The sequence below is a fragment of the Aquarana catesbeiana genome, linkage group LG03, assembly GCF_042186555.1.
Source record: "Aquarana catesbeiana isolate 2022-GZ linkage group LG03, ASM4218655v1, whole genome shotgun sequence".
NCBI classification, from domain to species: domain Eukaryota; kingdom Metazoa; phylum Chordata; class Amphibia; order Anura; family Ranidae; genus Aquarana; species Aquarana catesbeiana.
Genome location: NC_133326.1, coordinates 283,908,034 through 283,930,149, shown reverse-complemented (window position 1 = coordinate 283,930,149; position 22,116 = coordinate 283,908,034). Strand labels below are relative to the sequence as shown.

At 40.7% G+C, this 22,116-nt stretch overlaps 1 protein-coding gene across 2 annotated transcripts in view; it reads left to right on the top strand.

Moving 5' to 3' along the window:
• Positions 1 to 22,116, top strand: part of PLEKHG7 (pleckstrin homology and RhoGEF domain containing G7) — a 129,383-nt gene that overhangs the window by 67,741 nt on the left and 39,526 nt on the right. For both annotated transcript variants that reach the window (XM_073620185.1, XM_073620184.1), the window contains 5 exons: positions 6,246 to 6,373; positions 11,161 to 11,201; positions 12,069 to 12,167; positions 13,256 to 13,405; positions 16,950 to 17,045. In XM_073620185.1, the coding sequence (XP_073476286.1) occupies positions 6,246 to 6,373; positions 11,161 to 11,201; positions 12,069 to 12,167; positions 13,256 to 13,405; positions 16,950 to 17,045 (514 nt within the window). The remainder of the gene's footprint in view (positions 1 to 6,245; positions 6,374 to 11,160; positions 11,202 to 12,068; positions 12,168 to 13,255; positions 13,406 to 16,949; positions 17,046 to 22,116) is intronic.

The window sequence follows — 22,116 nt, the reverse complement described above, 5'->3', positions numbered from 1 at the left end:
GACCAAATCAGTTTTCTTTTTGATTGTGTCAAACAGCCTTTTCAAGGGAAAGACTGTTTAAACTATTGATTTTGTCATTGTTCATCTGTTCATTGTTTTGTGTTTGGCCATCAATATACATTCTTAATAATTAACGTCAAGCTAATCTCTTTAACATGTACAATATATCTAAAAGAGAATTGACTCTAAACCTCTAAACAAATTTTAAGAGATGTATATCAGTGTCCACCTGATTTCCTATAACCAATATTCATGTGTATTTCATTATACATTTCATTAAAATAACAATTACAAATCATGATCATTATTTACTAATCTATAGTCATTGTTAATGGGATTTCCCAAACCTTTGTCCATTGTATTGTTTTGACTTTTTCAGTCCAGTGTTTAAAGCCTCATACACACTTCTAGTTTTTTTCTATTTTTGTTCAACCCAGTGGGCTGAAGGAAAAAAAACCTGATAGCTCAGGTCGGAGTGATATACCCTGTTGTTCTATTGTGTTCTGACAGGGGGACAGAATGTTCTGGGGGGGCGGCATCGGCTGGGAGCGCTGACCGGGAGTCGGTCGGCAGACCTTTTTACGGTCATGGCAAAAAAGAAAAAACGACTCCTGCGCACAGGTGGATCACCATATAAATAATACGTCAACCAAGGCCTTGCTGCCCTCAAGGATGGGGATATCCTAGTAGAAACCGAAAGAAAAGAGAAACAAGGGCGCACCAGCCTTGTACATTATCTTTTAAAACATTTATTGAATAAAAATAGTAAAAAGAAACACCTCACAAGCAATTGGTAGAGGAGGCACAACATATAGGTGCACCGACAAACATCATGCGACTTGAGATGAGCGAAACCTTCCAAAGATCGTGGAGGAACGCACAGGCATCACAATCAGCTAACGCGTTTCGAAGGGAACGTCCCTTCTTCATCAGAGCTATGCAGTGAACTCTCCCTCAACAGTCCCCATTTATAAGTGCCTGAGTGTCAGTGAAACAGGGATGGGATATGGGGCTCCTCCCCCTCAAAAGATCCCTCCCTCCTAAGCCCTCCAATCGTACGGGCAAAATTGGTGAGTGGGAATCCATGGCCCCATACCTTTGTACATCTCTCGATGCGATTGGTGATGTTTAAAGCGGGGGATTCCATCTCACCATTGTTGTTACTGTTCACTATGGTCTATATTTGGTATGTTTGATACACCTTAAGTTACTTGCTGTTTTTGTATTCTGTGTGCATAGCACACCATGATCCACCACTTATTCTCTGTATATTAATTGGAGTTTTGCCCGTATGATTGGAGGGCTTAGGAGGGAGGGATCTTTTGAGGGGGAGGAGCCCCATATCCCATCCCTGTTTCACTGACACTCAGGCACTTATAAATGGGGACTGTTGAGGGAGAGTTCACTGCATAGCTCTGATGAAGAAGGGACGTTCCCTTCGAAACGCGTTAGCTGATTGTGATGCCTGTGCGTTCCTCCATGATCTTTGGAAGGTTTCGCTCATCCCAAGTCGCATGATGTTTGTCGGTGCACCTATATGTTGTGCCTCCTCTACCAATTGCTTGTGAGTTGTTTCTTTTTACTATTTTTATTCAATAAATGTTTTAAAAGATAATGCACAAGGCTGGTGCGCCCTTGTTTCTCTTTTCTTTCGGTTTTTATGGTCATGCCCTTGTTGGACTGGCTGCAGTACACACGGGCCGAATATCAGCCGGTGTCTATTGAACCGGGTGATGCCGCCCGATATTTGGCCCGTACGTACAGGGCTTTAGGCCAAACTTTGTTACTACATGAAATACTGTAACTGAGATAACTGTACAGATAAGATAAAGATAAGTAGTAATCTTCCTTTAAGAAAGAAGTTAGGCAAAATAATAAGAGAGAGGTCAGCAACTTCCTGTGTTAACGTTTAATAAACACTTCTCAATCTGAGCGTATTAGTGAATACGAAAACTTTGAACTTTCACAAGCTTGCTACAGTAATCACCTGAATCAGCCTCATCTATAGAGTGATAGCTTTTCCATCACATATGACTGCTTTACACATGAACACATGAAACCTTGTAAACACAAATTCAATTTCACCTAACAGTTCATAAATGTGCTCAACTCCAGATTGTCTTCTACATTATTACCCTAAGAATGCACGATTATTCATGAAGCAATGATCGTCCTATTCCTACTGAAACCACCTCTTTTTGATACGTTTGTACACAGCTACTCCCCGCCACCAGGTGACAGTGCTGGGTGCCAGAGTGACCAAGCGCCAGCATTGTTACTGAGGAACAGGGACTCAGTAGTACTCAGAAGTACTGTGTACTTTTTGCTGCTGGCCACTGACTAGAGCTGTGTAGGAATGGAAACTATGCAAAGCTGGGTAGGGCAGCAATTAATGCATAACTATACTTATAAAAAAAAGAGATTTATTTATGTTTGTTTCTTCTGCAAAAAACCTTTTGTCCTGCTCCTAGAATTTTTTTCCCATACTGTATTCTGCCTGCGGTACATGTGCAGTGCACTTTACACTCTCAGCCAAGTGTCAGAAAAATTACATCATCAATGGCCAAGGAAGAACAATGAAAACCTAGAAGTGGAGGCATAACGATTGGCATGGGGCAGCTCTAAACTGTTAGTACTGGAAAAGGGCAAACCAAGAGTTGAGCTCACCATAATGTACAAGTCATACGCATTATGTAAAAGTTCAGTGAAGCTACAGTTTTGCTTTGCGTTAAACATTTACTTTGCCCTGCCTGTGAAAAGCACCAGTTAATTTTAAAGAGGAACCGCAGTCTGCTCACATAATTTGTAATAAAAACCTCTTTGCCATTCTGAAGCTTCCCTCCAACCACTTTGCATATTATTTTATATATACTGTGATTCTGTACTTGCCAAATATGCTACAGAAATCTTCCTCCACTAAGTCTGGCTGCATCCATTTTAACTGTGGGCAGCTGAAGCTGCTGCTTGTTCTTTTTTTTTAAATCAAAAAAGGTTTTAGTGAACATTCACATATTATTCCAACAATAATCAGTGCTTGGTTTGCAATTAAAGATACATTGTTATTTCCTGTTCGGCTCATGTTCATGTATACAGTATTTTGTTTCAACTGATCTATCAACCTAATGCATTTCTCCAACCATCAATATGTCACCTCTCCCCGGTTCCACCCCCCTGCCCGCACAGCCTATATTATACATTCTGTCATGCATCCCCTCATCCTGTTTAAAGAGATTGCAGGAGTCTGGACATCACTAGCTCTCTCGGGCTTAATCCTGGTGTGTCTAGCCATTTTGACCAAATTCGTTCAAACCTGCCCGGGCAACCCCTGTGTTGGTATATGTATTTTTCCCTTATGAGGGTTTGTCCCATATGTTCCACCCAGGAGCCGCTAGTGGGTGGCCGCGTAGATTTCCAGCCCATGAGGATGAGTTTTCTGGCCTGGAATAGAGCCCTGGAGAACGCGACCCTGACCGATTCCTCAGGGATCTCCTCTTCCAGGACCCCCAGTATACAACACCTAGGATCTATGGGAACCTTTGTCTGAAATACCCCATTGAGTGTGCCCATCACTTCACTCCAGTACCGATGGAGCTTCGGACATCTCCATAGGAGGTGAATGAGGTCCCCTTCGTGCTGTCTGCACCGGGAACATAGAGGATCTGCCACCCTGCCTATTTTATACAGCTTTTTCGGGGTATAGTACACTCTCAGTGCTATGAACAATTGGGAAACCTTTTGTGCAACATTAAGGGAACACGTGGATATGGTTTGTAGGGCCTCCTTCCACTGCTCACCTGTAATCTGGCCAAGGTCCCCCTCCCAGCAGATGCTGCATTGCAAGGATAGACCCGCAGGTGTCTTGCTAGTAGCATCTGGTAGCATTGGGATATAATTCCTTTAGTTACACTACTGGACTGCAACACATGGAACACAGGAGTGGGCGACAATGTCCATCCACCAGTGTCCCCCTGCGCCGCAACCGCATGTCGCAATTGAAGGTATGAATAGAAAGTTATCCGGCAAGTTAAATTTGGCCTGCATTTCTATAAAGGAAAGTAATTTACCGTTCCTAAATATGTGTGAAAGGAGTTTTACCCCAAGCTGCTGCTTGTTCACTTCCTGGATTTACACAGAGGTACACCTCCAGCTGTACAACTCTCATTGGCCCTCTTATGACTCATCCCCCCCTCCCTTCCTGGCAAACTCTCACGGGAGTGAGAGAAAAAGCTGTGCATGATGTCATAAGCCTAAGCTAATGACCAGACAAGAAAGAGGAAGTGGGCTGTATAAGGCATTTACTGTAAAACATGTTTTACTATCCAAAGTTAAAATACAACAAGGGCAGAAGATTTAATAGATGGAAAGTTGAAAAAATTACTGAAGGTCCACTTTAAGGACTTGTACCATGAGCTACATAAAGACTGTTTATGGAAGAAACAACATTTTGTTTTGCATGGTTAAAAAAAAGCAGTTTAGTTGCTATATTCACATATATGTAATTTTTGCGTGCCATGTTTGCACGAATACAGTAGCCCATTACTGTGAATAGGCTGCTGTACCTGCAGAAAAAAGGTCCCTGCACCTTTTTAAAAACACAGTGGCATGGAAACTGCACAGTGCTTTTGCACCACGTGGTTTGCAAAACCTGAAAGCATGATGATAAGAATTAGGCCTCATGCACACTGGACATTTTTTGACATTTTTACAGCAGCTGTTTTTGGCTGTAGAAATTTTTTTCTACAGTCATTAAATTCTCCATCATGTTATCCTATGTCTCCATGCACACATAGGCTGTTATCAGCAATTTTGGGCAGTGGTGTTTTTGAGCTGTACAAAAAACCCAAAACTAGTGGGTTCTGAGAGACGTTTTTCAGCTGTAAAAACGCTCTAATGCTCAAAAATGTCGCTCACCAGCGTTTTTAACGTTTTTTTTTCCATTGAAAAAAAAAAACGCTAACGAAACACTAATAAACCGTAAAAAATGCTATTGCAAAAATGTTGAAAAAAGTTGAAAAACTCACTGCAAAGCTACTGACATTTTTATAACGTTATTTTAACGTCCAGTGTGCATGAGGCCTTATTGTGAACCTAACCTGTGTATATATGAGATGCATTTTTTTCCCACTGAATTTGAATTATTCTGACCATAGTGATGTAGAAGGTTTTAACAATCACAGTGGCTCTACTGCCCACCTCTTTATGTGATCATTCACAAAAATGACATCTCCTGCCTGTGGGAAATGTTTTTCTATATCGTTGAAAAACGAGGGCTAGGGCTCAAGTGGTCCCACGTAGTTCAAAGAGTTTAAATACAGCTTATTCTGTGGTCTCTATTTAGAAAGCACCTATTTGTAAAATAAAGATTTTCTACAAATACTAAACACAAGGTATGAAAATTTACTTAAAAAAGTATAAGCTTTAAATAAAGTAAATTGACCCAAACCATTTTAATTGTATTTAGTAAAGGCATAAGAGACTACTGTTTGTGTGTTATTAGTTTAGAAATATTGTGTTTGTCTATTACTGTGATGCAGAAGGAGATTGGACTTTATTTTAGTAGTCATTCATGGAGAAATCCACATAATTAGGGTTCCTAAACTTTTTCTTAAATAGTATATTATTAGTAATATACAGTGGATAAAAATAACTCTGATTTACCCATACTGAGAAAAATATGCAGAGTAAAAATTGCATGACAAGTCCCACTGAATTCTTGCCAGAAATGTAAAATTCACCATTACGAAATTTTCTAGTTGTAGAGACATTCTACTTTTTCAATTATACTGGAATTTTAATAAAGATAAGTAGTAATCGTCCTTCATCAAAGCAGTTGGGCAAATAATCAGAGAAAGGCCCGCAACTACTTTTGTTAAAGTTAATTAACACTTGTCAGTCAGAGAGTATTAGCTGAAATAAGCGTTTGCGGGGACCTTTGATCTTTCACATATTTGGTTTGTAAAGGGCAACCAGCACTGTAACCAGACCTTGATGAAAGCCTATGGTCCAATATATTAATAATGAGTTGTATAGACTTATTATGTGTAAGATGAGAATAAACATAAGGCAGATAGTCCAGAAACCGATCTGCTATAAAAACATATTGATGCATATACTAAAGGAGCTGTAGCACCCGCATCATACATATATTAGTAAACAGTATATGAGGAGTACAGCATATACCCTAAAGGATCTCAAATGGCTTACACTTTAACTGTAACAACTATGATATTATTTTGTTTTTAAAGACGGAGTGAAAGGCGACGCAGTTCAGTAGTGCTAAGCATACCTGGTCTGGAGGTGTTTCCAGGAGATCTTCTGGTATCAGATGGCGCCTCTGATTATATGTACAATGCTTCATGGTTGCCTAATGCAGGTAAGTTCACAAAGTGCCAAATAAGCTGGCTAAAATAATCTGCCTTTGAGTGGAGTTTGGCTGAGGTATAGTCCCTTCTATCTATACAGTATAAGATGCAATTAAATCCCATAAGAGTTTATGCACTTCATTCTGTTATCCTACAAGCATTTTAACATACACAGTTAATGATCGACATTCAGTACCTACAAGTTTTAGAGGCAATAGGCACAAGCTTTTTATAGGGCACAGAAGATACCCTTGGGCCCCTTGTAGGATAGAAGTTTGAATTTGTGGAACAAAAAAATCTTTTGGGCTGGTCAGGTTGTTACTTGAGCCTCATTCACAGGGCTGATTACTTGCATGCTCCGTGCAGGGCTGTGTTTTGCTGGCATGGAAATGCACAGGTTTTGTGTGTTTACCCTGGCCGATAGTCCCATATATGTCTATTGGGACACAAGGCTGCATGGACACAGCAGCTGTGCCCAATGTGACATCCGCACAAGTGCACAGCTTCGAACACAGCCAGGGTGAGTTCAGGGAGACGTGCATCCCCGTGCTGGCAAAACACGACCCTGCATGGGACACGCATGAACAAGGCTTTTTAAGTAAACCTTACAATTTGCAACTGAGCATATAATGGAAAAATGCAAAAGTAGATGTTCTTCATGTCAAAATGGTCAGTACATTCAGCAACACAGATCTTTGCTTTTCCTTTTCAAGGTCAAACTTGGCCCCGTCCCCCTTCCCAGATGAAAAGTTAAGGTTTATCCTCACATCCCGAACCACCAACAGGAACGTTACACTAAGACATGAACAATCTGGAATGTTTGCCTTCTCTGACGAGGGGTGGGCCCTTTTTGAAAGCGGCATGATGGACTAGTTCCTTCCTAACACAACTAGGATAACAGGCAGCAGTCCCCTAATGCCATCCAATGACCCTATCTGGATGTACTATGGCCCGGGAGATGCACATTAGTTACACCCTTATGGGGATAACTCCCCCCCACTTCCCCTGTCCGTTCCTCCTTACCGCTCCCTCTTCCCTCCCCACTCTACCCCCCCCCCCCAACCTTCCACTCTTCTCTGGGCCTTGGTGGCTCTCTTCACCTCCTCCTAACTCTCCCTTCTTCCTTTTCCTATGTCTATGCTTTTTGAAAGTGTCTATAGAATTAGTTTCTATGCACCGGTTTATAATATCTAGAAAAGTTGAGACGGAGCCCACGGGGTCACTTACTGCTGCACTTTAAAAGGCAATGGAATAGACACTTAGGCATTTAGTAGTGGAGGTCTACAACCATGATCTTCTAGAAACGCCATAGGGTGACTCTTACTTATTAAGAGCGAAATGTATCCTTGTTATATTTTGCATCCTCGTATTTAGCCACTCTGTACATGACATGATATGTTGTTTTACCCTACCTGAGGTTTATTCTTTCTGCCACCTTTCATGTAACTGTAAATGCTGTGACCCGTGCTCTCATGTTTCTTTCAATAAAAGATTTGAAAAAAAGACAAGTTAAGTTTTGCAGATAAATTCAGCTGCCTATGTTTTTGGGTCTGCTGATGTTTTGGACATAAGGAGGGTCTGCTGATTTACTAAAACTGGTGCGCACAGAATCTGGTGCAGCTGTGTATAGTAACCAGTCAGCTTTTAACTTCAGCTTGTTCAATTAAGATTTGATAATGAAATCTAGAAGCTGATTGGTGACAGATCTATGTGCACCAGTTTTAGTAAATCTCCCCCACAGTTTTCACCTAAACCGTATGTATAGCCAAAACTACTTTTTTTTTTGATAGAGTAGGGAAGGGTGGAATCCCTGCTGATTTATTTTCTGTTTTATATGTCCTGTTAGGGAGATTTTCCTTGGCTTCCTGTTTTTGAGACAAGACAGGAAGAGAGAGAAAAACAGTTATCAATGGAACAAGCGTCTCAATTGGAAGATTTCCCCTTTTAGTTCAGGTTCTAGTAAAACTTAAACTTTTGGATTTCCCATCACTTTCTGTCCCTGTGACAGTGAGCAGTATACAGTTCAAGAGGGTGAATTTACTGGGGACACAGACAGCAATAATATGACCAGAGGTTCTAATTATTTCCTGCTCTGTCCGAAAGCTCAGCCCCAGCATGATTTTGCCCTCTAGCTTTGAAAAATACTGTGATCTCCTCTGCCACTGGTTGCCACCACACCTAGTTGAAAGATATAGAGTCAGCCAAATACTTCCTGTAAACCTAGACTGTCATTGACGCATCCCTGGGCTTATCATTACAACCTGTGCTAATGGTGTATCGCATCATAGAACAGCACTCACATGTGACAACGATTGTACGCACTATTCTATGTGCCTGTGAAGCTCACCTACAGCCAAATTTGACAGAGCTTGTCACATGTTCACATGGAATATTTTTTATTGATACGCTTCTTTTGAATTGGTAATGCTTTGACAAGTTTGCTTTCTTGTTAATGTTTTGCTTGTCTTATGTTTGCCCTAATGGTTCAGTAAACAGTAAACTCACACGGTGGTCTCTGAGTCATCCTTTTCTTTTTGTTTTTTTTTTTTTACATAAATGTTTTATTGAAAAGCTTTGAATAGTACATAGACACAAATGACTCTATGAGTATAGTCACATGGGTAGGTATCAACCAGACAGAAATATAACATGACTAAACATCTCTAAGCAGCAAACATATTCTCCATTGGGGTAATGATGTTTAGATGTAAATGCTCTAGAAGAGTGAGGGAAGAACTACAGAACAAAAAAGAAAAATGGGGAAGTTGGAAGAGTGGGCTTTATTAATCCTGGCCTATAGAGGAACAACTTTCTCTATAAATCTCACCATAACTTATTGTGCTGAAGCAGAAACGCAGGGGTGAGATGCCACGGATCTAGTGCTAACAAACCATGTTTAGGAAGTGGCTCCGACTCTTCCAAGTTCCTCTGGCTGTGTCACGCTGAAGCCGGTAAAGATTAAGTGGGTCCCCTTACTCTCGGGGACTAGAAAGAAAAGAAAAAAATAAATGGGGGAAATAGGAGGAGGGATGAAAAAGGAAAGGGTATGTAGGGAAAAGGGGGAAGGAAGAGGATAAGAATGTATTGAGGAGAGGGGTTGAGGGAATCATTGATTACCCTCTCCAGCTTCCAGTGGTCAGAACACTAAAGTGTGTCATGCCAGTAGCATCTTTTTCTATTTTGGGGATAAGAAGTTTTCTGTTCTTGTAATTATTTTTAACAGACAAAAAAAGTTGTGTGTTCTATAGTTCCACACTACTACTTTTGATATTATCTAGGTGACAGTTTGGTCAGTGTGTTTTTTAGGTAAAATACATATTCCTAGGATGGCAAGCTATACCGTAATGACACACAGAAAGCAATTACTCCAGATTTATTATACCAGTAGTATAAAACAAGTATATAATAAAATACCCAAGTGCTGCTATGTAAAAGGACTGATTGTGGTTATATTGAGCAGCTGCAACTATTTGATAGTGATCTAACACCAATAATAAATATGTGATAAAAATAATAATAGTGTGCTATTCATTATAAATTGTGAATCAATTGGAATGCCCAAAATCACATCTGTAGTGAGATATTGTGAATCGTTGGTACATATATACAAAGGACACCAATAAACAAAAAAATGTTTAAACAAAAAATTATAAAAATATATTTGAAAAAATGTGCTATATACAAGTTCACATGCAATCCAAGGTTATTATGCAGATTCCTCTGTGATAACCATAAATTATTTCACTCCAGGTTCCCTGCCACACAATATTATTACAAGTGTGTGATTAAAAAAAAAAAGATTAACACCGCCACCTCTGGGTGCAATGCCTGCTCACCACATTGATAGACCCCCTTGGGTCAAATCACGCTTTAGTGATGTAGGTAAAGGATCAACCACATTGGAATAGACTATCCGCTGTTAAGTAAAGGGATCCTGTATATTCCTCTCTGTACACCTTGGGATCCACTCCTTGGGGTTAGATGCTCAAAGCAAAAAAAAAAGCATCATCGAGCAAGATTGTAAAAACATTGCTTGTTTATGTAAACAAAAAAATAGTCCACTCACATTTGGTATATCGTGTTATGATAAAACGCTCATAGACAGCTCTCCTCCTCATCGTGCTTCCAAGGATACGAGCCACCGGAAGTGACGTCACTGGCTCCTCCTGACGTGTTGCATCACAGGTCATGTGATGTTCTCAAGGGAATGAAGATATACCAAGTGTGTGAACTATTTTGTGTTTAAATAAACAAGCATTGTTTTTACAATCTTGCGCAATGATGCTTTTTCGTTTGTTTTGAGCATCTAACCCCAAGGAGTGGATCCCAATGTGTACAGAGAGGAATATACAGGATCCTATATCTTAACAGCGGATGGTCTGTTCCAATGTGGTTGATCCTTTACGTACATCACTAAAGCGTGATTTGACCCAAGTGGGTCTATTGATGAGGTAAGCAGGCGATGCACCCAGAGGTAGCGGTGTTAATCTTTTTTCAAATCATACATTATTGTGTGGCATGGATCCTGGAGTGAAATAATTTACGGTTATCGCAGAAGAATCTGCATAATAACCTTGGATTGCATGTGAATTTTTTGTTTAAACAATTTTTTGTTTATTGGTGTCCTTTTGTATATATAGTACCATCTATTCACAATATCTCACTATGTGTTTTTGGGCATTCCAATTACTTCTCAATTTATAATAATTAACGCACTATTATTATTTTTTATCAAGTATAAAACAAGTACTGTCGATGGTGAAAATGAAGGCATTAATAACACAATATTTTTATCTAGATGCTAAGAAACCAAAATGGCCTTTCTCTAAGAAAACATCAGTGAGTATCTCATTTTTTTTTTATGTTTTTGTTTTAACAATGGTCTTTATTGTTACTTGGATATAAATGGGAATGATATTTAAAGTAAAAATCCCTCTTAGATTGTAAGATCTAAGGAGCAGGGCCCTCTGATTCCTACTGTATTAAAGTGTATTGTATTTGTACTGTCTACCCTCAAGTTGTAAAGCGCTGTGTAAACTGTTGGTGCTATATAAAACCTGTATACAAATAATAATAATAATACCCTCTACCATGAAAGTTTATTTGTTTAAAAATCATTGGACTGTTTTTTTTGAAGCTTAGGGAATTTTTGAGCTCCCAGTTTCAAGCACTGCCAGGGTTAAAGGACATACAGGGTGATATCAGCATAGACCAGGGTGTGCATATTTGCAGTCCTCTTGTTTTGGAAATACCAGTCTGGTGTGCCACACTGATAGCCTTTAGGTTAGTTTTTTTTGTTTGCTCTTTTTATATAGGGTCGTACAAGGGGGTCCAACAGCTAGGAATTATTTTCAGATATCATAGAGATGAGAATAAGCAGTGTACCCATGGGTTTGGTGCAGTTTGGCTGTTCTTTTCCATAGAGCTATATTAGGTCCTGCTGTGAGCTTTCAGAAAGTGCACCAAAACTGTAGGACCTAATAGAACTCTATGGGAAAGTGCAGCTAACTCACTTGTACACTGCGCTGCTCTCGCAGTGTGGTCAAACCGCACCGTATCAGTGTGAAAGCAGAATTAGGCTCAAATCTGGTTGGTTGATTTGTTAATCATTAGTGGGTTATTAACAAGATTAAAATACTCTATACTGTACGTCAGCAGGTAATTGTACTGTAAAAATGTCATGCCTGTTGCTTATTTTCTTTTCAGTTTATCAAAGGGAAACAAAAACAGATTTCAGATTTGGAAAACTGCCTGTCTTCTTTCAAGATACCAGATTTCAGTGAATACAGTTTTTACAATGTCAAGGTATCGTTGCAAAGCCTAAGTGGCTAATAATATACTGTAATATTTAAATAACAAATATATATTTGGAAATTCTGAGTTTTATTAAAGTCCAACTCTAGCCAAAATGTATTTTTCTGTTTTGGCTAGAGGTTTCATGTGGTTTGTATGCAGATTTCCCTTCACTTTATGATCAGCTAACAATTACATAAATGGTCAGTGAAGAAGAATCTCCCAAAAGGCCACAAACATAAGCTCTAAGCTTTTCCTCCTCTATCCAAAATGTACATAAATGCTTATGGCTGAACTTTAATAAATATTATGCACAAATAATAATATTAATGCTAAGTACAAATCATTGTAGTTTTAAAGGAGTTCTATGGTCACAGTATACACTTTCATTCTATAACATCGGCATTGTAATAACAATACAAACAATAGTTATCTTTGACAATCCAATATAAGTTTACTTGAAAAATCTTTCATGTTGTGATTGCTGCCTGTCAGCTGGCCATCTCTTTCCACAACTGTTTGGACCCCCTTCATGTTTTTTTTAAGCTTCTCTTCTGCTGTTTACTTTCAATTCATATTCCAATTCCTAAGGATTACAAATCCAATGGTACCTGCTGCCTGCAAACAGTAATTCCTGTACTGACTCTGCCTCCTGCAATTGCTGCTCAGAACCCCTGTAGTTCAGAAAGCAGGCTCTGGGATTTCTGTGACCCAGCAGTAGTTGCCATAGTAAATAGGTGTCACAAAATTCAGGTAAGTAAATGCGTAGAGAACATCACAAAGTAAGTTTACAAATGACAGATTATTAGAAGTAGGCTAGAAATAAATTAAAATACAATGTGGAAATTAATATACAATTTTACATTTTGACCACAGATGCGCTTTAAGTTCATGTATGATTGTAATTAACATAAATGTTGTTTGTGTGCATATCTAGAGCCATGGTTAGATTTATATCCTGCCAGAATAATTCTGTTTTTGGTCATTTTCACATTTAACTAGTTTTACTGTATCCTTGTTCAGATTTCAATAATTTGTAAAAAATGTTTAATTTATTTGGTAGATCATCATAATTTATTATGCTTTTCTTCTAAATACAGGATAAAACTTGGGAGGAATTCAGAAACATGCATGATATTGAACCTAAGGGGGTTCCTAGTGCAGTAAATAGGAAAAGAAAACAGTCTGTATGGGAGCTTTTTACTTCTGAATGTACTTATTTTTTGGAGCATTTACTAGTTCTGAAAATGGTGAGTTTAGTTACACATTTTTTTTTCATTGAATGTCCTTTAATGTTTGGATTTTGAAAGTAGTTTTCCAATTGTATAGGGTGTGGGAATGTTTTCTAGACTGTGCTTATAACCTATTAAATGGTGTCAGATATATATTGAACAATGTATCTGCCATATGATCCTAGCACACTTATAAACATTCTCAGCTGTATTGTATAGCCCTGTACAGTGGGGAAAATTAATTATTTAATCCCCTGCAGATTTTGTAAGTTTGCCCATTTACAAAGAAATTAAGGGTCTATAATTTTCGTCATATAAGTATTTTAAATGATAGAGACAGAATATCAACCAAAAATCCAGAAAAAAAACTATACAAATGTTATAAATTGAGTTGCAGTACAGTGAGTAAAATAAGTATTTGATCCCCTACCAACCAACAATAATTCTGGCTCCCACAGACTGTTTTACAGTGCTCATGTGGTACACAGATTAGTCCTGTCAATTTAAGAAGGTGATCCTAACAACAACTTGTTATGTGTAGAAAATGCACCTGTCCACAGAATCTTTCTTCCATTTAAACCTCATTATCATGGGCAATACCAAAGAGCTGTCAAAGGACATCAGGGACAAGATTGTAGACCTGCACGAGACTGGAATGAGCTACAAGACCATCAGCAAGAAGCTTGGTGAGAAGGAGAGAACTGTTGGAGTGATTATTCGCAAATGAAAGAAATAAAAAATAACCATCAATCGCTCGATAGTTTGTGGATGGGTCTTCCAGCATGACAATGACCCAAAACATACCCCAAGGCAACAAAGGAGTGGCTCAAGAAGAAGCACATTAAGGTCATGGAGTGGCCTAGGTCTCCAGACCTTAATCCTATAGAAACTTTATGGGGGGGGGGGGCTGAAACTTTGAGTTGCCAAGCGACAGCCAAGAAACCTTAAGGATTTAGAGAAGATCTGTAAAGAAGAGTGGACCAAAATCCCTCCTGAGATGTGGGCAAACCTGGTAACCAACTACAAGAAACATTTTACTTCTGTGCTTGCCAACAAGGGGTTCTCCACCAAGTACTAAGCCATGTTTTGCTTGGGGATCAAATACTTATTTTACTTACTGAACTGCAACTCAATAACACCCTGGAGTGTTGGTTGATATTCTGTCTCTATCATTTAAAATACACCTATGACAAAAAATATGGACCCTTCATCTCTTTGTAAGTGGGCAAACTTGCAAAATCTGCAGGGGATCAAATAATTATTTTCCCCACTGTATGTGAATTGCGAAACCTATATATTGCCTCTATCATGGGGTAAAAATAGACTATTGAAAGACAAAAATCATACTTTAAAAAATCCCCATGTAGTGATATTATCCACTTTATAAAGTCTGTAGGTGTTTATAGCTCATGCTCATACAATCATATCATACATGGCTAGATTCTGTCACACTACAACACAGGCATCTTGTTTGCAACAGATTCGCCTATTTACAGTGATGGCTAAATCTGACAGATGTAGGAATTATGGAAGTGTGGGGAGGACAACAGAAACAAATGTACAGGAGCTGCAAATACATAGTGATCAGCCTTTATACAATCGTATCTGCCTTTCTGGCCATTCAGCTTCATTTGAACTCTGGAAGTTTGGAACTTTTGAAGTCATGTTGACCTTCCTTTCCCAAAATGTGGGTTATGCAATCAATTTATCATTATCTGTCATTTCAAATGACTGCCATTTTAATTTGAACTATAGTAGAAAGGAAAATCTTGTCTGAATTCACAAGACTGAGAATATTAGATTCGCATCTGAGAAAGATCTTCGATCCACTGGCAGGCCAACATAAAAAAAATATTACTCACAATAAGGTGTCTGTCATTCACACTTTGGTATCCCGCTCCTCCCTCCACCCAGCCACATCTTGCCAAAAAGAAACAGGAAAACTGCAGAGCTATTAGCTATTACTACAGGGCTAAATTGCTGTTGTACTGTACACTAGTAATTAAAGGAATTAATTAGTAGTTCTTCAATAACAGACTGGTCTGAAAATGGGCAGCTTTCCTTGTTGGTGATTTGGCTATAGAAGGTTTGTTTTTGATCATCCCTGAGTATTCAGACAGCGATCTTTCTTTTCGTTATGTTGGTGATGACATACTATTGGAATCCCTTTGAAATCTGCTATAATAATGATTCCCCAACTGAATGATGATACTGATAGATGATAGTTGCCCAGTTCAACTGATTTCCACACTATCTTGGATATGGCCAGTTGAACACTCAACCAACAGACCTCAAGGATAGAAAAAATCAGACACGTTCGAAAACTTTGTCCAAGTGTTATTTTCTTGTACAGAGATAATCTGCTGAAGGATTCCTCCAGTAGGTGTCAATATATTCCACTTCTGCTCCTCGCCATAGGTATTAACATGCTTGCTCAGCAGAGATTTGGAATGGCTTTCTCCTGAAAAATGACAAATTTCCTGAAGAATGGGATCAATATAGCATGCACACATATGAGTTTAGCTGGCCACACACTAGCAGAATTCTGTTTAATTTTAAGAACATTCATTCGGTTTTCTTAAAGTGGAGTTCCACCCTAATTTACAACATCGGCTGCAATTATTGCCGACTGCATCCCCATTCATTTTCGGATAGTTTTTTATTTATTTTTTTATCTTTTACATTTTGTTGAGGGAAAAGGCTGTACTTCCGTCCATCCTCCCCGCAGCGAGGTACATCATTTCCATTTTCCCATTGGCTCCTGGGATGGCAGTGTCAATAATCCCAGGAATCAATGAGCATCTCCCTGCTGCTAGTATCCTGTTATTTTACCTACTATACACACAGTGGCCAGTGATTCGTTCCCACTGCACATGCACAAGATCGGGAGGTGCATTCTGGGTAGCCAGCTGCACCTAATCCTGGAAGAGAGTCCCAGCAGGCTTCATATGTCCACAATCGGGATGGCTGCTTGCTGGACCAGGAGTTTAAAGTAAGTCCTAAGACCTACACAAAGGCGAAAACTATATTATACAGCACATGCCGATTTGTAATGTACAAGCGGCGACTGTCACAGGGGTTTATTTAAAAAAGAAAAAAATGGCCCGCACTCCACTTTAATCATTAGTGGGGTCAAATCAATGTTTGTTTTTGACCACAGTGACAAGAAAATTTGAAAGAGCGAGATGGAACATTTTTTTTAACTAACTAACAAATTTCTAAAAATGAATGTGGTTTTTATTCGGGAAAGTCCATTTACTCCAAAATCGAATGGTAAAAGAAAATTTGAAGTACTTCCAAACGACATTAGCAAATGTATTGAGAATTTTCATATGAATGTTCATACAAAAATCTACTAGTGTATGGCCAGCTTTATACACACACAACAAGCAAAATGAATTAGAACTCGGGTTTCATTGGTCTGAGACCTTTGCAATGGACCATTCCATGTTTAAATATTTTCAGATACTATTGTATTCATCTTCTATTATCGGCTAATGAAAAATATTGTATATCATTTATGACAACACTGCACTTATGCTTTTACTTTTTTATGCTATAGATATTTTTTCATGGACTAAAGCACTTACAGAACAATGATCTTCTGTTGGATGTGGATCTGGTTAGGTTGTTTGCTAATTTGGAGGATTTGAACCAGGTAAATATGTTTCCTGCTATGTTTCCTTAATAAATACCATTTATTTACATATAGACAACTGCTGCTGAGATAGTAAGACACCTTACTGGCATGTTCTATGTATAATTAGGATTGGTTGATGGGTAGTAATTTGTTTTTATTAGGTTGCTTTAGACCTAACTGCATGGGATTATATATAGGGAAAACCTAATCCTCTACCCAAATCTGATCCTGAGATGACTGGATTGGTGCATGTAGGCGTTCCTTGATTGTCCAGAATGTATTTTGTCCTGTGCACAGCCGATGTCTGGTAATGTTGTGAAAGGACCAGTTCTCTAAGAATTGACAATACATGCATACGGACTAATCTTTTAAAATTCAGCTTAAACTGAACCCTACCTGAACCAAAACCATGCTAGTCTGCTTCATTCTGTGTTGTGTGATTACTATATTAACCTCCCTGGCGGTATGATTATTTCGGATTTTAGGTGCTGAAAGCGGTACAATTATTTTGCATGGAAATTTGGCATTTTATATTGTAGGTCTGTAAATCTTAACAATAACACACTTAAATCTGTCCAAACCAGAGTCTAGTAGATATCCCGGGTATGATAAAGTTTGAAACACAAAAACATAAATTATAATATAATAAATAAAAATAAATAATTAAAAAAATTTTTAAAAAATAGTAATAAAATAAATTTCCCCACAATTCACTATCGCTCAATTCTGCAAGTGTTCTAATTTATTATCGCTGTTTTCTAGCTGGTCTAAAGCCACTTTTGACGTAAAGGGACACTTTTTGGTTGCTATGGACAATCTCCAGTTTCCAGGCAGAAAGAACAGTGTATATCATGTAAAACTGCATGCAGGGCATGGGCCAGAGCACTGGGGACAAAAGGGATGTGAAATCATTTCATACAGTACTGTAATCTGTAAGATTACAGTACTGTATGTGTTATGATTTTGACAGTTTTTTGAATTTGCCGCCAGGCTCCGCCCCCGTGCGTCGCGCCGCTCGCAGGGAACGGAGCCTGGCATGGAGAGGCTTCGGAGGAGGACGGAGCCCTCGGACACTGCGGGGGACATCGCAGGATCCCGGGGACAAGGTAAGTAACGCCGCCCCAGGATCCTGCAATGCGATCCCGAGTGTGGCTCGGGGTTACCGCTAATGGTACTGAATTTTAACCCCGAGCCACACTCGGGAAAACCGCCAGGGAGGCTACGACTGTTTTCAATAGAAAATTATTTACTACTTCTCAGTCACTTGTACCTACAGGTAAGCTTCTAATAAAGCCTACCTGTAGGTACAAAGAATATCTCCTAAACATGTAGCACTTAGGTGATATTCACTATTGCTTCAGCTGGTGATGTTCTCGGAGCATGTGCACTGCACTCTGACACGTTTCATTGATATTGGGCTTAATCATATATGTTTCTCTATGATTAAAGTGGATGTAAACCCAATGTCGTCCTTTCTAAACTACTGCCATAGGGGTTATCTATAAGGATATACATGCCTCCTGCATGTATCTTTACCTGTCAAATGTCTCCTCTGTCTGTTATTAGACCCGAAAACTGCAGATTCTGTGGGCGGGTCTGTTGTCTGGAGCTCGGTGGGTGGAGTCGTGATGTCAGTAGACTCCCCGCCCACCTCTACACTCCCCTTGTCAATATGCATTTTCTCCTGTGTATTTCTTACACTGAACATGCTATGCTATGATCTCTAACATCCAGTGAAAAGACAGGAAAGTAACCACATGACTTCAGCATGCCAAATCATGGTGAGGTGTGGAACAGCCAATCCTTGCAGAGCTGCTGAAGAAAGGAGTGGGGGAGGGAATTAAAAAATAATGCCTGTGTCTTAGGCTAGTGCACGAGATGTAAATCACCTGTCACTCACAGCAAGGGGGAGGATTTGACAAAGTTTTTCTCAGTTTGTCAAGATTTTTCTCACTGAACAATAAAAGAGGATTGCTCAGAGATGGATTACCTCTGTGTGGCAAGACTGGGCTCAAATGATAGGAAATCCTATACTCTACAGTATGATAAAAAAAAAAAAAATTGGGTTTACATCCACTTTAAGTCTAATAGGGGTGAAATACATCAGAGGTGTTGGTCTGGTCTAGTCCAGTCTGGTGAAATAAACTTTATTAAAGTGACATCATCTGTGTTCAGCCTTCCTTAGATGTTTTAAATTCAAACTTAGAGATTTCTTCCAGTCTTCTAAATTTTTTAGGGATGCACTGAAATTTCGGCCACCGAAACATATTGGCCGAAAACGGCCCTTTCGGCAAAAAGCCGAAAGAGAATTCTTGCCGATACTGGTGCCGAAGTAAGGGGCGGGGCCATCCCGCCGGGTTTCGCACATGTTTCATCCCGCGTGCCCCTCAGAGTCTTCCCTCCCTCCTCCTCTCACGCCTGTCCTACACAGCCTCCCCAGGGCCTGGTAATGAATGTCACGCTCACACGCTGTGTGTCAGAGATCTGAATCGCCGTGCAGCCGATGTAACGATGTCCCGTCTCCTAGACCGCCTCTTGTGATAGTTGGCACTCTGATCCAATGCTAGGAATCATTGTGCCATGTGTCATAGGAGGCGGGACATCGGCTGCACGGCGATTCAGATCCAGCTCTGACACAGCGTGTGAGCGTGACATTCATTACCAGGCACTGGGGAGGCTGTGTAGGACAGGAGTGAAAGGAGGAGGAGGAGGAGGGAGGGGAGACTCCGAGGGGCGTACTGGGATGAAACTGGCTGCACGGGGATTCAGATCTGACACACAGCATGACATAGCATTACCAGGCACTGGGGAGGCTGTACATGATGGGCACTGGCAGGCTGCAGAACATGGGTACTGGCAGGCTGTACATGATGGGTACTGGCAGGCTGTACATGATGGGTACTGGCAGGTTGCAGAACATGGGCACTGGCAGGCTGTACAGGATGGGCACTGGCAGGCTGCAGAACATGGGCACTGGCAGGCTGTACACAATGGGCACTGGCAGGCTGTACACGATGGGCACTGGCAGGCTGCAGAACATGGGCACTGGCAGGCTGTACATGATGGGCACTGGCAGGCTGCAGAACATGGGCACTGGCAGGCTGCATAACATGGGCACTGGCAGGCTGTACATGATGGGCACTGGCTGGCTGCATAGCATGGGCACTGGCAGGCTGTACATGATGGGCACTGGCGGGCTGCATGCCATGGGCACTGGTGGGCTGCTGCATAGCATGGGCATGGGCATTGGTGAGGCTGCATGGCATGGGCACTGGTGGGCTGCTACATATGGACACAGGCACTGGTGAGGCTGCATGACGGACAAAGACAGGCTGCTACAACTGACTGGTAGGCTGCATCTGACAGGCACTTGTGAAGCTGCATTTGATGGACACTGGTGAGGCTGCATTGATCTCCTGTACCACATTTGCAGTCTCTGACCATCTCCTGTACCATGTCCCCAGTGTCTGACCATCTCCTGTAATATGTCTGCAGTCTCTGACCATCTCCTGTACCATGTCCGCAGTCTCTGACCATCTCCTGTACCATGTCCGCAGTCTCTGATCATCTCCTGTACCATGTCCCCAGTCTCTGACCATCTCCTGTATCATGTCCCCAGTCTCTGACCATCTCCTGTATCATGTCCCCAGTCTCTGACCATCTCCTGTACCACGTCTGCAGTCTCTGACCATCTTTTGTAGCATGTCTGCAGTCTCACCATCTCCTGTACCAAGTCCCCAGTCTCTGACCATCACCTGTAATGTGTCTGCAGTCTCTGACCATCTCCTGTACCATGTCCCCAGTCTCTGATCATCTCCTGTACCATGTCCCCAGTCTTTGACCATCTCCTGTACCATGTCCCCAGTCTCTGACCATCTCCTGTAATGTGTCTGCAGTCTCTGACCATCTCCTGTACCATGTCCCCAGTGTCTGCCCATCTCCTGTAATGTGTCTGCAGTTTCTGACCATCTCCTGTACCATGTCTGCAGTCTCTGACCATCTCCTGTACCATGTCCCCAGTCTCTGACCATCTCCTGTACCATGCCCCCAGTCTCTGACCATCTTTTGTAGCATGTCTGCAGTCTCTGACCATCTCCTGTACCATGTCCCCAGTCTCTGATCATCTCCTGTAATGTGTCTGCAGTCTCTGACAATCTCCTGTACCATGTCCCCAGTCTCTGATCATCTCCTGTAATGTGTCTGCAGTCTCTGACCATCTCCCGTACCATGTCCCCAGTGTCTGACCATCTCCTGTAATGTGTCTGCAGTTTCTGACCATCTCCTGTACCATGTCCGCAGTCTCTGACGATCTCCTGTACCATGTCTGAAGTCTCTGACCATCTCCTGTACCATGTCTGAAGTCTCTGACCATCTCCTGTACCATGTCCCCAGTCTCTGACCATCTCCTGTACCATGCCCCCAGTCTCTGATCATCTCCTGTAATGTGTCTGCAGTCTCTGACCATCTCCTGTACCATGTCCCCAGTCTCTGACAATCTCCTGTAATGTGTCTGCAGTCTCTGACAATCTCCTGTACCATGTCCCCAGTCTCTGACAATCTCCTGTACCATGTCCCCAGTCTCTGACAATCTCCTGTACCATGTCCCCAGTCTCTGACAATCTCCTGTACCATGTCCCCAGTCTCTGACAATCTCCTGTACCATGTCCCCAGTCTCTGACAATCTCCTGTACCATGTCCCCAGTCTCCGACCATCTCCTGTATAAAAATATTTTTTAAAAACCGTCACTTTTGGTTTCGGTGCTGTTTTGGTATCGGTTTCGGTTTTCGGGATCAAGGAAGATTTATTATCAGTTTCGACACCAAAAAACCCTTTCGGTGCATCCCTAATTTTGAATTATAATTAAAAAGTAGATTATATTTGGTTAAGCAAATCTTAACATTTTAATTGGCATTCTTGTGTTAAAAGGTCAAACAGTCAAATACACTACATTACCAAAAGTTTTGTGACACCTGGATATACACACACATGAACTTTAATGGCGTCCCAGTCTTAGTCCAAGGGCTTAATATTGAGTTGGCCCACCCTTTGTAGCTATAACAGCTTCAACTCGTCTGGGAAGGCTGTCCA